Source organism: Armigeres subalbatus, chromosome 2 (assembly GCF_024139115.2).
Source record: "Armigeres subalbatus isolate Guangzhou_Male chromosome 2, GZ_Asu_2, whole genome shotgun sequence".
Taxonomy (NCBI): Eukaryota; Metazoa; Arthropoda; class Insecta; order Diptera; family Culicidae; genus Armigeres; species Armigeres subalbatus.
The window spans coordinates 132,003,813-132,023,836 of NC_085140.1; the positions used below are offsets into that span (position 1 = coordinate 132,003,813).

General features: G+C 38.1%; 1 protein-coding gene across 2 annotated transcripts in view; it reads left to right on the forward strand.

Annotated features, from left to right (window-relative positions):
• LOC134210859 (troponin C, isoallergen Bla g 6.0101) overlaps positions 1–20,024 on the forward strand; it is a 50,224-nt gene that overhangs the window by 16,073 nt on the left and 14,127 nt on the right. For both annotated transcript variants that reach the window (XM_062687221.1, XM_062687222.1), the window contains exon 2: positions 1,722–1,749. In XM_062687221.1, the coding sequence (XP_062543205.1) occupies positions 1,722–1,749 (28 nt within the window). The remainder of the gene's footprint in view (positions 1–1,721; positions 1,750–20,024) is intronic.

Consider the following 20,024-nt stretch of genomic DNA (forward strand, 5'->3'; position numbering starts at 1 on the left):
GTCTCAATGTCACAAAGAAAAGTGGCGTCATCGCTCTTGGCGAGGGATTTTTTTGTTCTTTGTTTCCCTTGCCCGACGCTTCAGTCTGGTCAGTTACTAACGCGCTAGACTGTATATTGTGGGGTAGCAAACGGCTATATAATCACGCTCAATTATTGTGAAATATTTTTTTTCCTCTGATGATTGTTGCCCGTTTTTCGGCAAGGCAAACCAAACAGACAATGGAATGCTGTTGCTGAAATACTGAGTGAGGATTGATGATGATTATGTTTACTCGGGATGGTGCGCGGTGGAGGTGGTGCAGAATCTAAATGAGCAGATCTCGTGAAAATTCCTGATGCACGTTAGGGAGGGTTGTAGAAAATTTTTCTTGTCCGATATCCAATGTAGTACGTGAGTGGGAGCGGTGTCGACGACGACGAATTCGGCTTCTGTTAGCCGCGACAAGTAGATTAATGATCCTTTGACTCTGACTTTTGGCCGTGAGATATGTCGTATACCAGTTTGAGCTGCTGAAACGCGAACATTACTCAGCGTTTCAAACGGGCGGACGGTGTGCTATACTCTCGATTGAGAGTGCCACGTGTTTTTTTTCTTCATGTTGGAATTGTAGTTTGGTCGTATCTATGAATCTCATGATACGATCGATGTTCAATTTTCAACGGAATGCAGTGGGATAAAAATCCTCTATCGAAAAATCACGAATGTCTTAACACATAAAACAAGAAATGCCTCTAAATATGACTTCTGCCTTCGAATCTGACACAGCTCTGCTATCTATTGACACGCGCTGTGGCGCGATGAAATGGATTACCGTTTCCCCCTGTGCATTTAGTGACAGCTTTTTGTCACAGTAGAAGTTGATGGCTCAGTCGTTTCATTTTCGAGATGTTGAACCTGACAACGATCATTTGACAGGTTGCTGTGGCTGCAACTATTTTTACTTCATTCCTACTTGGCTGAGCAAGGATTATTAAACTGGGGTTGCCACGTAAGTCAGATCGAATTCCGGATCGAATTTTCCGGTTTACTTTCCAGTTGTCATTTTTACTGCTAAGTGAGATGTATTAGTCCCGCAGGACAACATTACGATTCAAGCGGAAAACTGCAATCGAGTTTGCTCTCGTAATATGATTCCGATGGGAACATTGTTAATTCATCTTTGTTCGGTTGATGTGATTCAATGCCGGCCTATGGTATCCGCCTGACTGGATGTGAGCTTTTGCTCATTTCTGTCATTGCTTCGTCATCCTTCGAGCAACAAAAATCGATACAATTATTGCATAGTTGATCCTTGTTCGGAGGAATCCAAGCCATGCTCTGCCTCCGAACTTGATTTTTTTTTCAGTGGGTTGCCCCAAAAGAAGATATCCCACAAAATGACGGTGATCGGAATACAGATGAGGATTTGCTTTTACTGCTAACTGGTGAGGTGCTCGAAGGGTTCTCCCAAAAGGAGCACGATTGCGAATGTGATTTTCATGGGAATATATGAATGATTGGTACGAATAGGTCATTATATCTGCAGTCGGAAAAGCATTTGAGTCAAATATTCATTTTATGAGTGAAACGTGACTTCTATTTTTCTGACAGGAATAGAAAGCTTTTATGACTTGTGTGGTCGATATCGCCCACATAGCATATGCAAATCTATTGCATTTCCATAATAAAAAAAACCTTATTCCACTCTGAACTAATCATATTGTTTGTTCTACTTGCAGGAGGATCTTGACAAGCAGCAGCTGGAACGTAAGTAGACAACAGCAAAAAGCGAGCTAAATCAAATGAGGAATGTAGTTCTTCGGTTGGGTAAATTATTATCGGTGCTCAAAAATGAGTTATTATTGTCTTTAATAACGAGACTTCCAGCCCTTAGTTGGCTCATCCCGTCTAAAAAATAAGGTAAAGGAAGGTGGGACAATTTATGCCTTAGCTATAACGATTTTCATGGGTGTTTCTACCTCATGCAACAATTAAACAATATAGATAGCTGATGCCATATTAAGGTTAGAAAAAAATCTCAATCTTATTGATAATATTCACATTTAAAAAAAGTGGTTATATTTCGCTGACGGAAAACTCATGAGGCAAAACGCCTTTTATCCGGCTGTTATAGACAGTGCGTGAAGACGCGTAGTACATTTTAGATTAGTTCCACTAATCGCGATCGACACTATGCGCTCGAAAGGAGCGTTTAGTGATTCGCTTCTTAAAATAACGACACCTTTCAGTTCTCAGTTTCAGAAAATAAAACCTTTCGTTGTTCAACAAGGGAGTTACCGAACATAATTAGCTGAAGATGACTTTTCCTCATTTTGGAAAAAAATTACAACACAGTAAATTTCTTGTTTTCTGGGCCCTTCCAGCAGTTAATTGATTTTGTTAAGCTTCGACATCATTGGATGTCGTGGGTAGGTCATGTGGTGATGAACAATGAACAATTAAATTCATTGTCTAAAGTGCCTAAAAATAGAAGGTGGAACCATACTCCTACCTTTGTGCTTAATACAGGCCCATGTTACGACGTCATTTTAGCGTAGCCAACATCAACACCAAGTAACACACGTCAAAAATGAAGAAGGTTTACACCACAAAGCATCCAATGTCAGGTTTGATTAATATGCAACTTTGATCAAGGATATGTATGAAATGTGATTTATGAATTTAATTACTTCAAAACTTATTTTATAAGATCAGTATTGATTTTACTTGAATCGAGATCAACAATTTGTTTTTTAGAATTTAAAGATAAATAATGCTTTTTTGTTGTTGTGGATGTTTTCAATTATTAAGCTACAATCGTATAAAATCATTGTTGTTGTTGACGATTGTTGAAATCTCGTGCAACTGACTGCGGTCTATCTGAACACTGTGCCCGGGACAAGGTGGCTATTTTCAAGCTACGGGAGTTAGATGGGGATGTCAATACCCTCTTTTAATTATAAGAACACGGTGTGCCTGTGACGGTTATTAACGAAAAAAATGTCCATCCATTCTGAACTCGCCTTTCGAAAGATATAATAACCAGGCGTCTGCTATGAAAATTTCAAAATATTTCATCTAGGGAATCGAAAGTTATAGCAGTTACAAATTTAATGATTTTTGCGTTCGATATTTTACTAATATGCAACCATATATACCGTGAATTTCCTCCTGATTACATCCAAATAAATTATCATCAAATATGCAATTTGCAACTTCAACCAACTATAACCTAAAACCTATTCTTTGAATAATAGAAAACAAATAAATAACATAGGATGTTAGAGGTAATATTGTTCTAATATCAATGACAAAATAGACAATACAACTACAATACAGTATTCAAATTACAGAATTATTGAACTTAAATCTCCTAATCATACCAAAGTGTGAATATGTCTATGACAAACAAGTAACTACACTCTAAATGATGATTCTGCTTTTATTAAATATGATAATAGTTGGTAACATAGAATACCGCGCTGAAACAATTTAGTCTTTTATGGGTACTGGGTAGTTAGTAAGACTAGTAACCAACATTTAAACAACAATGTACATCATTTGTTGTCAGTTATACAACCATCATCCAGTTCTATTCAAGCAGTGGTACGAAAACGAGCTCCATTTGGAAGAAAAATGGGAAAGGCTAGATCACACGAGGAAAACCGCCTTTTCCGAGAACGGTAGACGGAAAAAGCATATATGCGCCACTTCGTAACGTATCAACAATTTAACTGACATGTTGAACTACGATGCATTTACCGTAATCCGGGGGAACATTGATCAGCGGGGTAACATTGATCAGTTGAACCATTTTCAAAAGATGAATAAAGTATTACTTTCTGTTATTACGATTACTTATTATGAGTTAGGTATTTTAATTTTGACTAAATTTGCTACTGAATAATATAATTCCACTAGAATTTGCATTTAATTTTTGCCATAGTTTGAAAAATAAAATCAACATCATTTTGTTAACTCACAGTAAGCTGCCAAAAAGCACTCAAAACAAGCATAATAACAAAAAATTGAGATCGTACCTACAATTGGGTGATAAGTAATCTTATTTTCTTTGTTTATCTATATTTTTGTTTCAAAATTTTGATTTTATTGTTGAAAACCCAGATAATTCACCTAGCGGTCATGATGCCTTACTCGAAACAATCAATACGCTTCGCCTCAGTATAAGGATTTCAAAAGTAATTGTTTACCTTAAGGCGTTTACAAACGCTTGCTTTATAGACGTAACAAAGTGAAATGATTGATGATCAAAGTTACCCCAAATTGGAAATTCGAAAAACTAGACAAAACAGATTTTAAAACAATTTTATAATTATCAAATAATCAAGAACAATAGCCTCAAACGTTCTACACGTAGCAGTACTCGTTTTAAAAATATGAAAAAGCAATCATTTAATTTACGGAGGAAATATTTACAAAACATTGAAAAATTGATCAATGATACCCCGGATTATGGTACCCCATAAATTAATGCATTTACTACATAAATTAACTGACACAGGGAATACTAGTATCCGGCTTTAGAACAAGAAGAGGAAACCATCCCATTTCCATAAAGCCAGGTAAGAAAATGAGAGATTTTAAAAGACTGAAACTATTTAGGAAATATTTCACTGTCATGAGACGAGTTTACTACAATTCCATTTAATTCCACCAAATCGTATTACTTTCACATATACGTATTTCAACCTTAACTGTACACACTTAGTTTTTATTTCTGCAGCTCGGCAAAAACCCGTTCAGCCGTACGCCAACAAAATAAGAAGCTGATATTCCGGCAAAAATGATGTTTGTTAGCTTATTTTTGGCAAATTATCTGCTGATTTTCAGCACTTTTGGCAGAAATCTCGGCAAAAACATGTTTGTTGGGCACAGCTGTGCGAATCTCGGTAAAAGTTGACCATTTTGCTGAGATCCCGCGAAAAAGTAAGTGTGTAAGGTCGTCTTGTACTTGACTCGACTCAAGTCGAGACACTGAAGACGACCTTACAAGTCAACAGATTTGAGTCGAGTCAAGTACGAGATACTGAAGACGACCTTACAGTTGAGGTCGAAATACGTATATGTTAAAGTAATACGATTTGGTGGAATTAAATGGAATTGTAGTAAACTCGTCTCATGACAGTGAAATATTTCTTAAATAGTTTCAGTCTTTTAAAATCTCTCATTTTCTTACCTGGCTTTATGAAAATGCGATGGTTTTTCTCTTCTAGTTCTAAGTCGGATACTAGTATTCCCTGTGTCAGTTAATTTATGTAGTAAATGCATTCATTTATGAAGTAATTGCATCGTAGTTCAACAAGTCAGCTAAATTGTTGAGACGTTCCGAAGTGGGGCATATATGCTTATTCCGTCTACCGTTCTCGGAAAAGGCGGTTTCCTCGTGTGATCTAGCCTTTCCCATTTTTTTTTACAAATGGAGCTCGTTTTCGTACCACTGCTTGAATAGAACTGGATGATGGTTGTATAACTGACAACAAATGATGTACATTGTTGTTTAAATGTTGGTTACTTGTCTTACTAACTAACCAGTACCCATAAAAGACTAAATTGTTTCAGCGCGGTATTCTATGTTACCAACTATTATCATATTTAATAAAAGCAGAATCATCATTTAGAGTGTAGTTACTTGTTTGTCATAGAAATATTCACACTTTGGTATGATTAGGAGATTGAAGTTCAATAATTCTGTAATTTGAATACTGTATTGTAGTTGTATTGTCTATTTTGTCATTGATATTAGAACAATATTACCTCTAACATCCTATGTTATTTATTTGTTTTCTATTATTCAAAGAATAGGTTTTAGGTTATAGTTGGTTGAAGTTGCAAATTGCATATTTGATGATAATTTATTTGGATGTAATCAGGAGGAAATTCACGGTATATATGGTTGCATATTAGTTAAATATCGAACGCAAAAATCATTAAATTTGTAACTGCTATAACTTTTGATTCCCTAGATGAAATATTTTGAAATTTTCATAGCAGACGCCTGGTTATTATATCTTTCGAAAGGCGAGTTCAGAATGGATGGACATTTTTTTTCGTTAATAACCGTCACAGGCACACCGTGAAGAACCGATTTGACAACAAACGCGCTGTCTCAATTTCGACATTTTTGAATTTTCTTTTTAGATACGTGATGATTCCACGATTAGAAATATCGTTGCCTTTGATGTGAAAAAAAACTTTTCCATGAAATTAAATAATACAAATTGACGATTCCATTTTCACACTTTAAATTTACATGTATGCAAAATACCCGCTTTGCTAAATGACAATCACTTTTATCGCAGGTCAAAATTATGACCTTTAGGCAAAATGGCCTAATGTCCACAGGAAAATTTTTTTGTCTTTGATTGACTTTGAATTGTCTTTGAAGATCGATGAAATTTTGCCTTTTAAATTAATTTTATTAAAATACTGGATACGAGTCCCTCACTGCGTGAGTTTCATTGTGAACTTTACCTGTCCGCATTCACCAAAAAACTGCAATAGTATTGGTACTATGAATTAATTTGAGTACTGCAATCAAATGCTTTCATATTGGTATATTGAATCCTCATGACCTATTGAAAAGTTAAGCGAGATTTCATCTTGTCTTATTGTGAGGAAGGCTAGAATGCTGGAGTGAAAAAAAATAAAAGGTTGGGAGTTTGGTGTTATTTTTTTTCAATAGAACTTCTATGAACTCCAAATATAATTCATAATACAGATTTCTAACAAGTAATTAGCTCAAATTGAGATTTTACTTTGTTGCTCGGACATGCATTGAACTTTTTGTATGTATGGCGAGTGTAACGATGGGCAAGGGGTGGTGAGATGAAGCGGTTCCATCTTGACTGCCATTATTGAGTTCTCAGAGGTTCGTCCTTAAATTCAAGGCTGCTTTGAACTGATATTTTCCCGATATTGAGCTAACATCAATCCTATTCACACAGTATTGATTTTTGAAATAGTTTAAGCCAACAGAAACAATAAGTTGTTAAGGAAAGTTAATTTCAATCGAGTAAAATAAGCAGCGGCAAAACTTACTATTGAATATCAACAATAAAGACGGATCCATAAAAAATGAAAAACGATCCATAAATCGACACAGTTGTTTCATAAGGGCCAATGTCGCAAACGTAAACAATGTCTTCTCCTGCAAATTCCTTAACAATTAGGATCACTTCCGGCTAACAATAACTTGAAACTGAAGAGCTCCGCGCCTTCTATCGAACGGAAGTAGAAAATACCACCAGAAGTCTCTAATCTTCCTGAAATCAGCGGAAAAAGTCAATGTTTACGTTTGCGACTTTCGCCCTTATGAAACAACAATGTCGAAATAACATCTGAATGTTCCATAAAACGCTACCATAAATCCATAAAATAGTTTAGATTCCATAAAGAATAATTTCTCGATCCATAACTATGCTAAAATTTAGCAATTAATTGGAAAATATGTACTGTTGAACATGATCAAGAAAAACAATGTCATTCCTGCAATTTTCCCATGAACGTATGACAAATGATTCACAATTGGAAAATGAGCCATAAAATACTATATTGTGATCCATAAGATTCAAATTTGCGCAATTTTTATCGTGATTATGATCCATAATTTGAGTGATATGATCCATAACTTTGTTCAAATGATCCATAGTTTTCCATAGTTTTTTGATCCATTTTATGGATCAAAATACAGTTTTTATGTATCATTTTTCAAATATTTATGGATCATAAAATTATTCTTTATGGAATCTCCCGAACTATTTTATGGATTTATGGTAGCGTTTTATGGAACATTCAGATGTTATTTATAGATCGTTTTTCATTTTTCTATGGATCGTTTTCGCACATTGAACGGTGCAAATAAGCAGCACAGGTCGACCAAAAATAGTTGCAGTAGCCATTGACGTAACTAAGGAAATATTCTAGGGGGGCTAACTTTTATTTTTATTTTTCTATTCTTACATTAAGGCTTTGATCCGATTTTCGAATTAAACTTTAAAGTGACAGTTGAATAATTTTCAAATAAACCTGCTTGAAGAGCAAGATTACTTTTGACAGATATCGAATAATTTTTTATAGATGTTTTATTGGTATTGCTGCTAATATTATGACCGTGGGATATTTTTAATATGTCAGTTTAAAGTTAAATTTGATTGTAATTCGCAAATCGGAACAAAGCCTAAAAATCAGAAAAGCTATCGTTTACTATTGTTAACGATTGAAAAATCAACTAAGCACCCCGATGCTCGACCCAACAAACAGATACTGTTGGACAACCAGACAGCTATTTCAACATACTTGGCCATTGATCTTTTTTTTATCAAAGTAACTTATACCGTTTTGGCTCAAATTCCAAACATGACTCATATTCCAAACACTGGCGTTTTAGCCCACCAAAACTAGTTTCTCATCGGTTTTCCTTACTGAGGATGAAAATTACAAACGGCGTTGCTTTTGAAGCCTAAGCATTTTTTCAAAAAAAAAAAAAAAAGTGCCAGATTAGACTAAGGGATCAGAAGTTATGGCCAATATACTATTTATTTAGTTATTATTTTACGTTTGTTTCATCTGACTGTGTGGTCTACATGAAAACTTAATTGGGCGTATGCGCAAAACAAGTTAAAAACATTCACTCATATTTTATAGTATTTTTGGCACGAGAAAGGCTTTTAAATTATACAGTCGCGATTCGCTGGTTGGGCCACGACCTCGACCCAACTAACGAATTCGCTTTTTTAGTTGGGTCAACTGACAGCCATTTGAACACGTGTATTTCGACATGAATATCACAAATGATGTCCAGTGACGCCCATTTTCCCGTTTTCCGTGTTTACATTGAATTTTGACGTAAGGTTGCTTCTTAGTTGGGCCATGACCCACCGAGCGGAGGCCCAACTAAAAAGAGACCCATGTATTCAAATCCCAACCAGCGAATCACTTTTTCTAAACTTGCGCTGTATTGATTCGAAGAGAAAGTAAGTAAAAAGATTTTCTCTTTTTACTTACTCCTCTATTATCCAAGAGCGAGTTATGTGCAACACTTATATAGCAGCTAAAATTCCTGGGGTGGTAATTCGATCCTAGGTGGGCCTATAGTCCCCTCTAGCCTCCCTGTAAATGCGCCAATGGCAGTAACTCAAATATGACTGAAACTGTTCGTGGAATATGCGTGCTACTAGTTATCCGGCGGAGAAAATAACATGAGATATTTTTTGTTGACCTTATGATGAGTACATTCAAGAAGAAAGTTGAGGTTTATTTTAGAATTATTGTAAAAGTGAAAAAGCCGTTTGACCGAAAGCCACTCGAAAACCCAATATGTTATTTGGTCGAACAAAACGTTAGGTGGAAAGCAATGTGACCGAAAATGTCACTTGACCAGAATGGACACACGGCCTAAAATGAAGTTTAGCCGAACTAGTCATTTGACCGAATATTTCATTCGACCGAACTGATCATTTGGCCGAAATGGTCGTTCAGGCTAAAAGGTCATTTGTCCGAAAATGCTGTTCGGCTGAAATGATCGTTTGACAAAAAGGGCCATTTAGACGAATAGGTCCGAAGATGTCGTTTGGCTAAACAGGCCATAAGGACGAAAATGACGTTTAGCCGAACAATGGTGATTATGAATGAATGAGAAGTGAGAAATTACATATGAACAATGAGAAGTAAGACGTCTCTTCATTGCTCACTTCTCACTATTCACTAAAAGTGAGAAGCGCGAATTGAGAAATGAGAAGTGGAAAATTTCTCATGTTTAGCTTTTCATTTCTCACTTCTCACTTTTTACAGTGAGAAGTGAAAAATGTAGAGTAAGTAGTGAGTTGTCTTACAGTGAATAGTGAGAAGTGTGGAATGAGCGAGAAGTAAGTAGTGGGGCGTTTCATTTCTTACTTCATACATCTCATATCTCACATACTACTGCTCACTTGTAGAAAGTGAGATGTAAATCGTCTCACTATCCACTGTCGACATCTCACTTTTAAAATGAGTCTCACTTCTTACTCTTCATTTTCCACTTCTCACTTCTCATTTTTTGTTCCCCACTCTTCAATTATCATAAATCCCCTTCTCACATTCACTATTGTTCGGCCAAACGACATTTTAAGTTGGCCAAATGACATTTCAGCCAGCGCTACAACATTTTCAGTTCGACCAATTTTTTTCGAATTACAATTTTGTCCGAATTGCCCTTTTTGGCAAACGAGCATTTTGACTAAACGGTAGCTTCGACCAAATGACATTGGGGTCCAGTAAGTATGGCGAACAAAGTCCTATACTGAGGCAAATGGACGTAAGAATTCCAATCAAACGCCTTATGGAAATTCGTCATAAGGAGGTATGAATTTCAAAAGGTTGGCTTACGAAATACAAAAAAAAACAAAATGTGACAAACTGGATTTGAACCATGGACGTCGGGGTCAGGAGCCGATATGTAGACCACACGCCCTTCGATGAAACATACGGAGATAGTGAGTTCAATTCTTGGACCGGCCTAGGATGTTTTTGGGCGAAAAACATTCTCGGTTCTCTGGGCATAGAATGTGTCCTTTGCACTTGCCACACAAGATATATATTCCTGCAATTGGCGGACTTATAAAAGCTTTCAATTAATAACTATGGAAACAGAATAGAAAACTATTTGGAAAAGCAGGCCAAACACCGGTGGGAATGTACAGCCATTGAAGAAGAATACCTGTTCGGTCGAAGTTTTTGGCCAGCTGACCCGTTAAGTCGTATGTCTCTTCTGGCGTATGTCTCCTTCGGAAATATGACATGTTCTGCCAAATTGTTTTCGGCCCAATAAGTGTTTACGTTACGTGTTATTCGTTTAAATGGCTTTCAGCCTAATGTCAGCCGTATGTCTTTCGGCCAAATGGCTTTTCCGTGTCGCATTATTGAAAGCAAAAGCATGGAGTTTTTACCTGAACGATGACACTTTCTCACACATTCAGTTTTTATTTCTGCAGCTCGGCAAAATCCGCACAGCCGTGTTCCCAGCAAAATATAAAACTGATATCCCGTCGAAAATGAGGTTTGTTAGCTGGGTTTCGGCAAATTATTCGCTGATTTTCAGCAACTTTGACAGATATTTCAGCGGAAAACATGATTGCTGGGACTCGGCTGTGCGAATCTCGGTAAAAGTTGAACAAATTGCTGACATCCCGGTAAAAAAAAATAAGTTTGCAAGGCAATTGGGATTTCACTCGATATAAGTGTTTCCTTTTCAATTTTGATAGTAGAGTAGAGTAGCAGTTTTTCAACTTTATCAAGTGACTCATATGCGACCAAATTCAGTCACATTGGAGTTGCTGCAACCAAATAGATCTGAACAGTGCTACTAGGGTAAAGTGTTCATAGGTTAATGTTATAGGTCACCTATTTCAAGAGTTAAAATCATCATTCTAGCAACACGATCCAAATGGACACTATATTTGACTGCATTGATCACCACCAGCCCTGAAATCCCAAGCGAGTGACGTTTTTATTTGAGAAAAAATAACTGTAAACCTTTATATCTGCAATTTATTGATAGTTAGTCCGTTTTATTATTTTTATTTAACGAACATTATTGTCGCATCAGTTAATTTTTAAAAACATTGCTCAAACTCCCGTTTCTTTAAGCAGTGCAGTCTGGGAGAGTTGCTAAGGCCTAACTGGCATCCCTGTAGTTATGTCCATTGCAGTGCGTCATCAGCTCGTTTCTGATTCGGGCCAAAATCAAACCTCTTCGTCTACAATAGGTAATGTTATGGCTTGTAGAAAACCTAGAGTGTCCAAAAACTCCAAGCCACCAAAATTATAAATGGTACTTGGTACTCAAATCAAATACCTAGGTCTTCGGACAGCTAGTAAACATATATCTTTCGGGTTATCGATCATGTCTACAATTATGAATTCTGATTTCCAATAAACCCAGAATCTTTCTCACTCGATACATTTCTGAATCGGTCTTATGTCAGACCTCTCCGTCTCTAATCGATAATTTTTGCTCGCAAGGTTATCAGAAATCCGAGACTCTCCGAAACTCCAAGCCACCAAATTATGAAGGAAGTTGGGCGCATTTAAATTAGCTCTTCAGACAGCTAGTAACCTAACCATATGTATATCGTTCGGGTTACCGAGTATCCACCTGCTAAATTCATCTGTCCAGTAAATTGCCCGAAGGTATTCGTCCAAAAGCACGCCACAAAACTTCTCCCAACCTTCGACGGGGGCATTAGTTTGACCCAACTTGTCACGATGGCTCAGCGAGGCATCAAAACTATCTCCCTTCGAAACCAAAACATGATATCGCATCTAGATTGGTGGTGATTGATGCAGTCTTTATACCAATGTTGAATGTTTGTGCCTTGCCGGGTTATGTAAAAAATCAAACGCCCAATTTTTTATAACCAATTTAGCTGCTGAGCCGATTTCAACTGGTTCAGTCAATTTTTTTCATGAATGCATTCGCTCTCTTTTTGAACCGTTTGTGAAATCAAGCATATTTTTTTTGAGCCGATACCCTCCCTCAAATGTACGAATCAAAATGGTCAAGATAATGATTGATATGAATGACAATACCTTTGACCGGTTCGACGCAATTCATGTTTTGCCATCATAGCAAATATTATGCCGCCTGGCCTCAAAACAGTAACACCTTAGCGCACGAGCATAAGCAAAAACGGCTTACGGCGACACGGAATTAGGGCCAGTGTGAAGCAAAAACTGATCGATATGTACGACTTAAGTAAATTACAAAACAAACCTGAATGGAATGTAGATATTTCGGAAGCGAAAACAATAACTCAGACCCACAAGTTTTTTGCAATAATGCAGAATTTAACAATTGATCATTCAACTAAAATTTGGATGATGTTTATGCTTTGCGCCAACACAGAACTTACCCACCATGAACGTGTTTATATTCAATTCGTAAATACAAAAATTGGGCAAAAACTTCGCTGAATTGCTTTACTGTCGTGTGAATGAAGTCACGTAACTTAACAAGGCAATTGATTCCAAGACGTCAAGCTCATTTCAAAATATTTTCGAAAACTGATTTGAAGACTATAAAAAGTCATCCTCCGCCATCTACGGTTCTGACCAGTTTGTGTTTGTTATAAAACCAATTATCCGTTTGATGAAATAGATGCACATACGAAGACAATGTAGGTTATGCTATAGAAGATTATGCTTGATTCGCAGATATATATTTTTATATCTATTCTTTCTTATAACAATCACTGTAAGTTGGAAATTCTTCAGAATAACAAAAAGTTTAAGTTCGCGGTTGTCCTCCGATAAATATCAGTTATCGGTACGTTATAAGATACTTATCTTAAGGTGAATTATATTTCATACCTCTTTTGTACCTCAGGATAAAACCAAGACCAACCAAATGTCCTGTTCATGGAACGACAATTATCGCTGATTTGCTTCGGGTCGTTCCATTCTTCTAATGAAATTCAAACGACACAACTGGCGCACTACCCGAGGGAAATTTATGCAATCTTATCATTTTCATCACCTGCCACCGATATGGCCGTTTGACACGCCGAAACAAGCGCAAACATCCATCTTGGAGGCCTGATTAATGGCTGCAGTTATAGCTCTAAATGTTCATAATTCCTCGCTGACCCGTCTCCGCATTTTTAGCGCATTTTTAAAAGCGTCAAAAGACTCATTTCTTTCGCTGATTAGCCGTTTCGCAGTTTACTGTTTGGCCTGAGGGTACCACAACACGAGCCACTCGGGTTGCGACATAGAATCGCCGCAAGGGCGAACCCCTCTCTCTCTCTACTAACCAAATCGACATCTCGCCGCCGCCGTTGAAAGTGAAAACCCTGCTCCGGGTTTGGCACTGTTTAGCATCGGAATTTGGCGCAAAATCTTTTCGCGTTACTCCGGTGGTCTGTCCCGGAGCCGGCGACCATCGCGGAGCCGTAAAGCAGAGTCGCGTCCCCAGGAAGCCCGCGTGCTCGTTCAAAGGACCGACGCGGCGCGATGATGAATTGGCTCGGGGGCGAGAATTTTGTACGCGAGCAGTTCGGTCGTTATAGTGTGAGCTGCTGAGCATGGTTCAAGCGGGGCTCGGACTACGCGTGTCAATTATAATTGACTTCTTTCATTCTTTCTTTTTCGAGGGGCACGCGAAAATGTCTTCGAGGTACAGGTGGTGGCGTTGTTGGAGGCTGGTTGCTAGACATGGGTGCCCAGACATGGATTGCATAATTGAACGCCGTTTGAAAAAAGAAGTTTACTGAGCGAAGGAGATTTTTTTGGAATTTTTGATTGAGTTACTAGGTGCCTATTAAACTGACACGAAATAGAGACTGGCGTAATGCTTAAAAAAAAGTATTTAGGTGATTGATGAGTTGCAGGAAGCGATAATTCATGGTTTCTGTCGTGAGGTTTGTTTATGGTTTGATATTTTTTAAATGAATGATATTGCCGCATAACTGACATTGACTCATCAGCGGATATACAATGTATTGTGAGATGCACTGCTCTTAGATTTCCAGAGGAAATTCATCCGAATCAGTATTTAACAATTGATCATTCAACTAAAATTTGGATGATGTTTATGCTTTGCGCCAACACAGAACTTACCTACAATGAACGTGTTTATATTCAATTCGTAAATACAAAAATTGGGCAAAAGCATCGCTGAATTGCTTTACTGTCGTGTGAATGGAGTTACGTAACTTAACAAGGCAATTCCGAGACGTCAAGCTCATTTAAAAATATTTTCGAAAACTGATTTGAAGACTATAAAAAGTCATCCTCCGCCATATACGGTTCTGACCAGTTTGTGTTTGTTATAAAATCAATTATCCGAATTTCCAGAGGAGATTCATCCGAATTTCCAGAGGAAATTCATGCGAATTTCCAGAGGAAATTCATGCGAATTTCCAGAGGAAATTCATGCGAATTTCCAGAGGAAATTCATGCGAATTTCCAGAGGAAATTCATGCGAATTTCCAGAGGAAATTCATGCGAATTTCCAGAGGAAATTCATCCGAATTTCCAGAGGAAATTCATGCAAATTTCCAGAGGAAATTCATCCGAATTTCCAGAGGAAATTCATCCGAGTTTCCAGAGGAAATTCATCCGAGTTTCCAGAGGAAATTCATCCGAATTTCCAGAGGAAATTTATCCGAATTTCCAGTAGGAATTAATCCGAATTTCTAGAGAAAATTCATCCGAATTTCCAGAGAAAATTCATTCAAATTTCCAATAATTCATCCGAATTTCCAGAGGAAATTCATCCGAATTTCCAGAGGAAATTCATCCGAATTTCCAGAGGAAATTCATCCGAATTTCCAGAGGAAATTCATCCGAATTTCCAGAGGAAATTCATCCGAATTTCCAGAGGAAATTCATCCGAATTTCCAGGGGAAATTCATCCGAATTTCATCCGAATTTCCAGAGGAAATTCATCCGATTTCCCGAGAAATTCATCCGAATTTCCAGGGGAAATTGATCCGAATTTCCAGATGAAATTCATCCGAATTTTCATAGAGAATTTATCCGAATTTCCAAAGGGAATTCATCCGATTTTCCAAACGGAATTCTTCCGAATTTTCAGAGGAAATTCATCCGAATTTTCAGAGGAAATTCATCCGAATTTTCAGAGGAAATTCAACCGAATTTTCAGAGCAAATATATCCGAATTTCCAGAGGAAATTCATCCGATTTCCAGAGGAAATTCATCCGATTTCCAGAGGAAATTCATCCGATTTCCAGAGGAAATTCATCCGATTTCCAGAGGAAATTCATCCGATTTCCAGAGGAAATTCATCCGATTTCCAGAGGAAATTCATCCGACTTTCCAGAGGAAATTCATCCGATTTCCAGAGGAAATTCATCCGAATTTCCAGAGGAAATTCATCCGATTTCCAGAGGAAATTCATCCGATTTCCAGAGGAAATTCATCCGATTTCCAGAGGAAATTCATCCGATTTCCAGAGGAAATTCATCCGACTTTCCAGAGGAAATTCATCCGATTTCCAGAGGAAATTCATCCGATTTCCAGAGGAAATTCATCCGATTTCCAGAGGAAATTCATCCGATTTCCAGAGGAAATTCATCCGAATTTCCAGAGGAAATTCATCCGATTTCCAGAGGAAATTCATCCGATTTCCAGAGGAAATTCATCCGATTTCCAGAGGAAATTCATCCGATTTCCAGAGGAAATTCATCCGATTTCCAGAGGAAATTCATCCGATTTCCAGAGGAAATTCATCCGATTTCCAGAGGAAATTCATCCGATTTCCAGAGGAAATTCATCCGACTTCCAGAGGAAATTCATCCGATTTCCAGAGGAAATTCATCCGAATTTCCAGAGGAAATTCATCCGATTTCCAGAGGAAATTCATCCGATTTCCAGAGGAAATTCATCCGAATTTCCAGAGGAAATTCATCCGAATTTCCAGAGGAAATTCATCCGATTTCCAGAGGAAATTCATCCGAATTTCCAGAGGAAATTCATCCGATTTCCAGAGGAAATTCATCCGATTTCCAGAGGAAATTCATCCGATTTCCAGAGGAAATTCATCCGATTTCCAGAGGAAATTCATCCGATTTCCAGAGGAAATTCATCCGATTTCCAGAGGAAATTCATCCGATTTCCAGAGGAAATTCATCCGATTTCCAGAGGAAATTCATCCGATTTCCAGAGGAAATTCATCCGATTTCCAGAGGAAATTCATCCGATTTCCAGAGGAAATTCATCCGATTTCCAGAGGAAATTCATCCGATTTCCAGAGGAAATTCATCCGATTTCCAGAGGAAATTCATCCGATTTCCAGAGGAAATTCATCCGATTTCCAGAGGAAATTCATCCGATTTCCAGAGGAAATTCATCCGATTTCCAGAGGAAATTCATCCGATTTCCAGAGGAAATTCATCCGATTTCCAGAGGAAATTCATCCGACTTCCAGAGGAAATTCATCCGATTTCCAGAGGAAATTCATCCGATTTCCAGAGGAAATTCATCCGATTTCCAGAGGAAATTCATCCGACTTCCAGAGGAAATTCATCCGATTTCCAGAGGAAATTCATCCGATTTCCAGAGGAAATTCATCCGATTTCCAGAGGAAATTCATCCGATTTCCAGAGGAAATTCATCCGATTTCCAGAGGAAATTCATCCGATTTCCAGAGGAAATTCATCCGATTTCCAGAGGAAATTCATCCGAATTTCCAGAGGAAATTCATCCGAATTTCCAGAGGAAATTCATCCGAATTTCCAGAGGAAATTCATCCGAATTTCCAGAGGAAATTCATCCGAATTTCCAGAGGAAATTCATCCGAATTTCCAGAGGAAATTCTTCCGAATTTCCAGAGGAAATTCATCCGAATTTCCAGAGGAAATTCATCCGAATTTCCAGAGGAAATTCATCCGAATTTCCAGAGGAATTTTCTACTATGAACAGTTTTTCCTCTTCTTTGTAGTTTTAAAAATTTTCAGTAACAGAATAAATGCCCTTACGGATACACCTTGCGATGATTCTGAGGTATTCTTAGGGAAAATGGAAACGTCGAATGCAACTTGTTGCAAGCAAATCAGTTGAAGATTAGTGTCAAAAGCATGAGTGAGATGAATTGAACGCACAAACTCACACAGACAGACACCATCTCAATTCGTCGAGTTGAGTCGATCTGTATATAACACAATAGATCTCCGGGCCTTCGATCGCAAAATCTTCTTTGGATTGAATATATAGCCTTTTATGTTTAACCTTTGTGTACGAGAAAGGCAAAACAATAATGTAGCTGTTAGCTGTGGAAAGCCAACCTTAAATTTCTAGCATGTGAACAACTTAATTTTGAGTAGTTTTTTTATTCCTTGTAGCGATCTAAAGTGATCTTAATCTACATCAAAATTTCAATCATACATAATTAGAAGGCTATAAACGTTTGCTGTTTCGTTTCGAAACAGAACATTAAATATAATTAGATTGTAGAAAAAATCTCACACACTCTCTCGGTCTCAAATTATTTAAAGAAACAGCACGATCTGACAACGTGTCGCGTTTCATTCCAAAAAAATGTTGCGCGATCTTCTTAGCCAGGATACCAACCTGCGTCGATCGTTTTGTAGCTCAATTTCATACAGGGGATTTACTGCCACCAACATTCGTTCAGCTCCAATCAACTGAGCACCCTCAAGTGAGCAATGTGTCTTGTAGCATGGTGCCATCATTTCATTGAAACTGTCGTGTCGCGAGTGGTCGGAAAACAACTATAAAAGCACCCAACCAGTCGACACATCACTTTTCCCATCGAAGCGCTTCGTCGATTTTTCCTCGGAAAACCTCACCCATCATCGCATCGATTGGAACTCTCCCACACTTTTTCGAAGCATCGCAATGACGGCGAAGACGATGATGCTATCTAAAAATATAATCCCATATCTGAAGTGTGATGAAGAGAGCGCACCTAACCACCAATATCCAATCGAGATTGGAGAGCCGAGCGCGGCGATGCGCTGCATCATCGCCAGCCAGCAGACGGTTCATTTGCGGTCGGTGGGTGGTGGTGGCGTGGTGAGTGCGGAAGATGCGACTCTTTAAACTGTTCGCGTCGTGTCGCTGATCGACAGTCTGGTAGCCAAGTGGCGGTTTTTGATCAATGGGACAGCCCGTTCCTGCTGGTCGCATGGCGCGCGATGGAGACGATGTTGTCGTCGTTTATTTATTGAAGCATAGCACGTGTTACACCGCCGTTGGACACGGGACGGTGGAGAATGTTGCCAAGATAAATTTAAAACCGAGACAAGTCGAAAGCGGTTTTGAACTATGGGAGCTGTTGACGCGACATTTGCCACTCTCTGGCTCGATAGATGAAGCTGTTGTTTTTTTTTGACGCTATTTTTTATTAGTAACGGAATAGGATGGAAGCGAATCGGTTGGTTCGGGTAGAAGAGATGGTGAATTATTGCACTTTGATGCGTTTGGTGCTGGTCGGGGGCGATCGTTTGACTTGAATAACAATTTTTGCCAATGAATGATCGAGGCGGGGTAGTTCCCTGTTGAGTAATTTATCGGTGCATAATCATTAGGAATGAGGCAGTGAGATTTTAGTTTATTGCTTGTTCGACTGTTTTCTCAATCAGTTGTATTATTGTCGATTACAATTCGGTGGGTGATGTAAAACGGCTAAGCTGCGCATTTTATCGCTCGGCTTAGTCGTAAAGATGGGGTATTTTGATACAATGTTGCAGTTTATGGGCTGCACTTGTGATGATAAATCAGTCATTTCGCTAATGAAAATGCTTATTTTTTATGACTATTCATTTTATTTTTAGTTGATCTGTATTAAAGATTGAAAAATTATTTTCTTTCTACTGTTAGAAGACGTATCTATTTATAGGAAAGACATATGTTATGATCATAATACTCCAACAAAATATTTTCTCGATAAACCGACTTCATATCATTTTAAGTATTGAATAACAGTCATTTCACCTTCGGTGGATATTGATACGTATCGCATTTCATACCAAGCATAATGAAAGAAGTGCTTCATCACTTTGGAATTGAATATCCGGTGCCGTGGGCCATGTTCTTCCTACACCTGTAAGTTCCGTTCTATTCATTTATCACACCAGTACCGGCTGACACTGGCACAGTAACAATCGATTTCACCCGCATTCATTTCCATTCATGAATTGGATGGCCTAGGAAACATTGCCAGTTGACACCACCAGAGAACAATTCTTCTAACCTCGCAGTGCAGATGGTTATAGTCAACCAGCAGCAACGTAGTCATTCCCCTAAATAGCGGGCCTTTCGCTGTTGGGAGCCTTACGTAATTATGCCATCACCCTGTCCAAAATCCAAAATGTTATCTGGTTCCGTTTCCGCCAAGTTTCAACCTACCACCCAGCAAAATAATGCAATTCGTATTTCCCCCTTAAGACACTTCCGAGAGACGACAAGGCGCAGGTGACTGTCACAAAAAGCGGAGGAGAAAAAGTTCACCCCCGTTCTGCCGTCGGTCCGGAATTTGATCAGCATTTATGAATACAATACA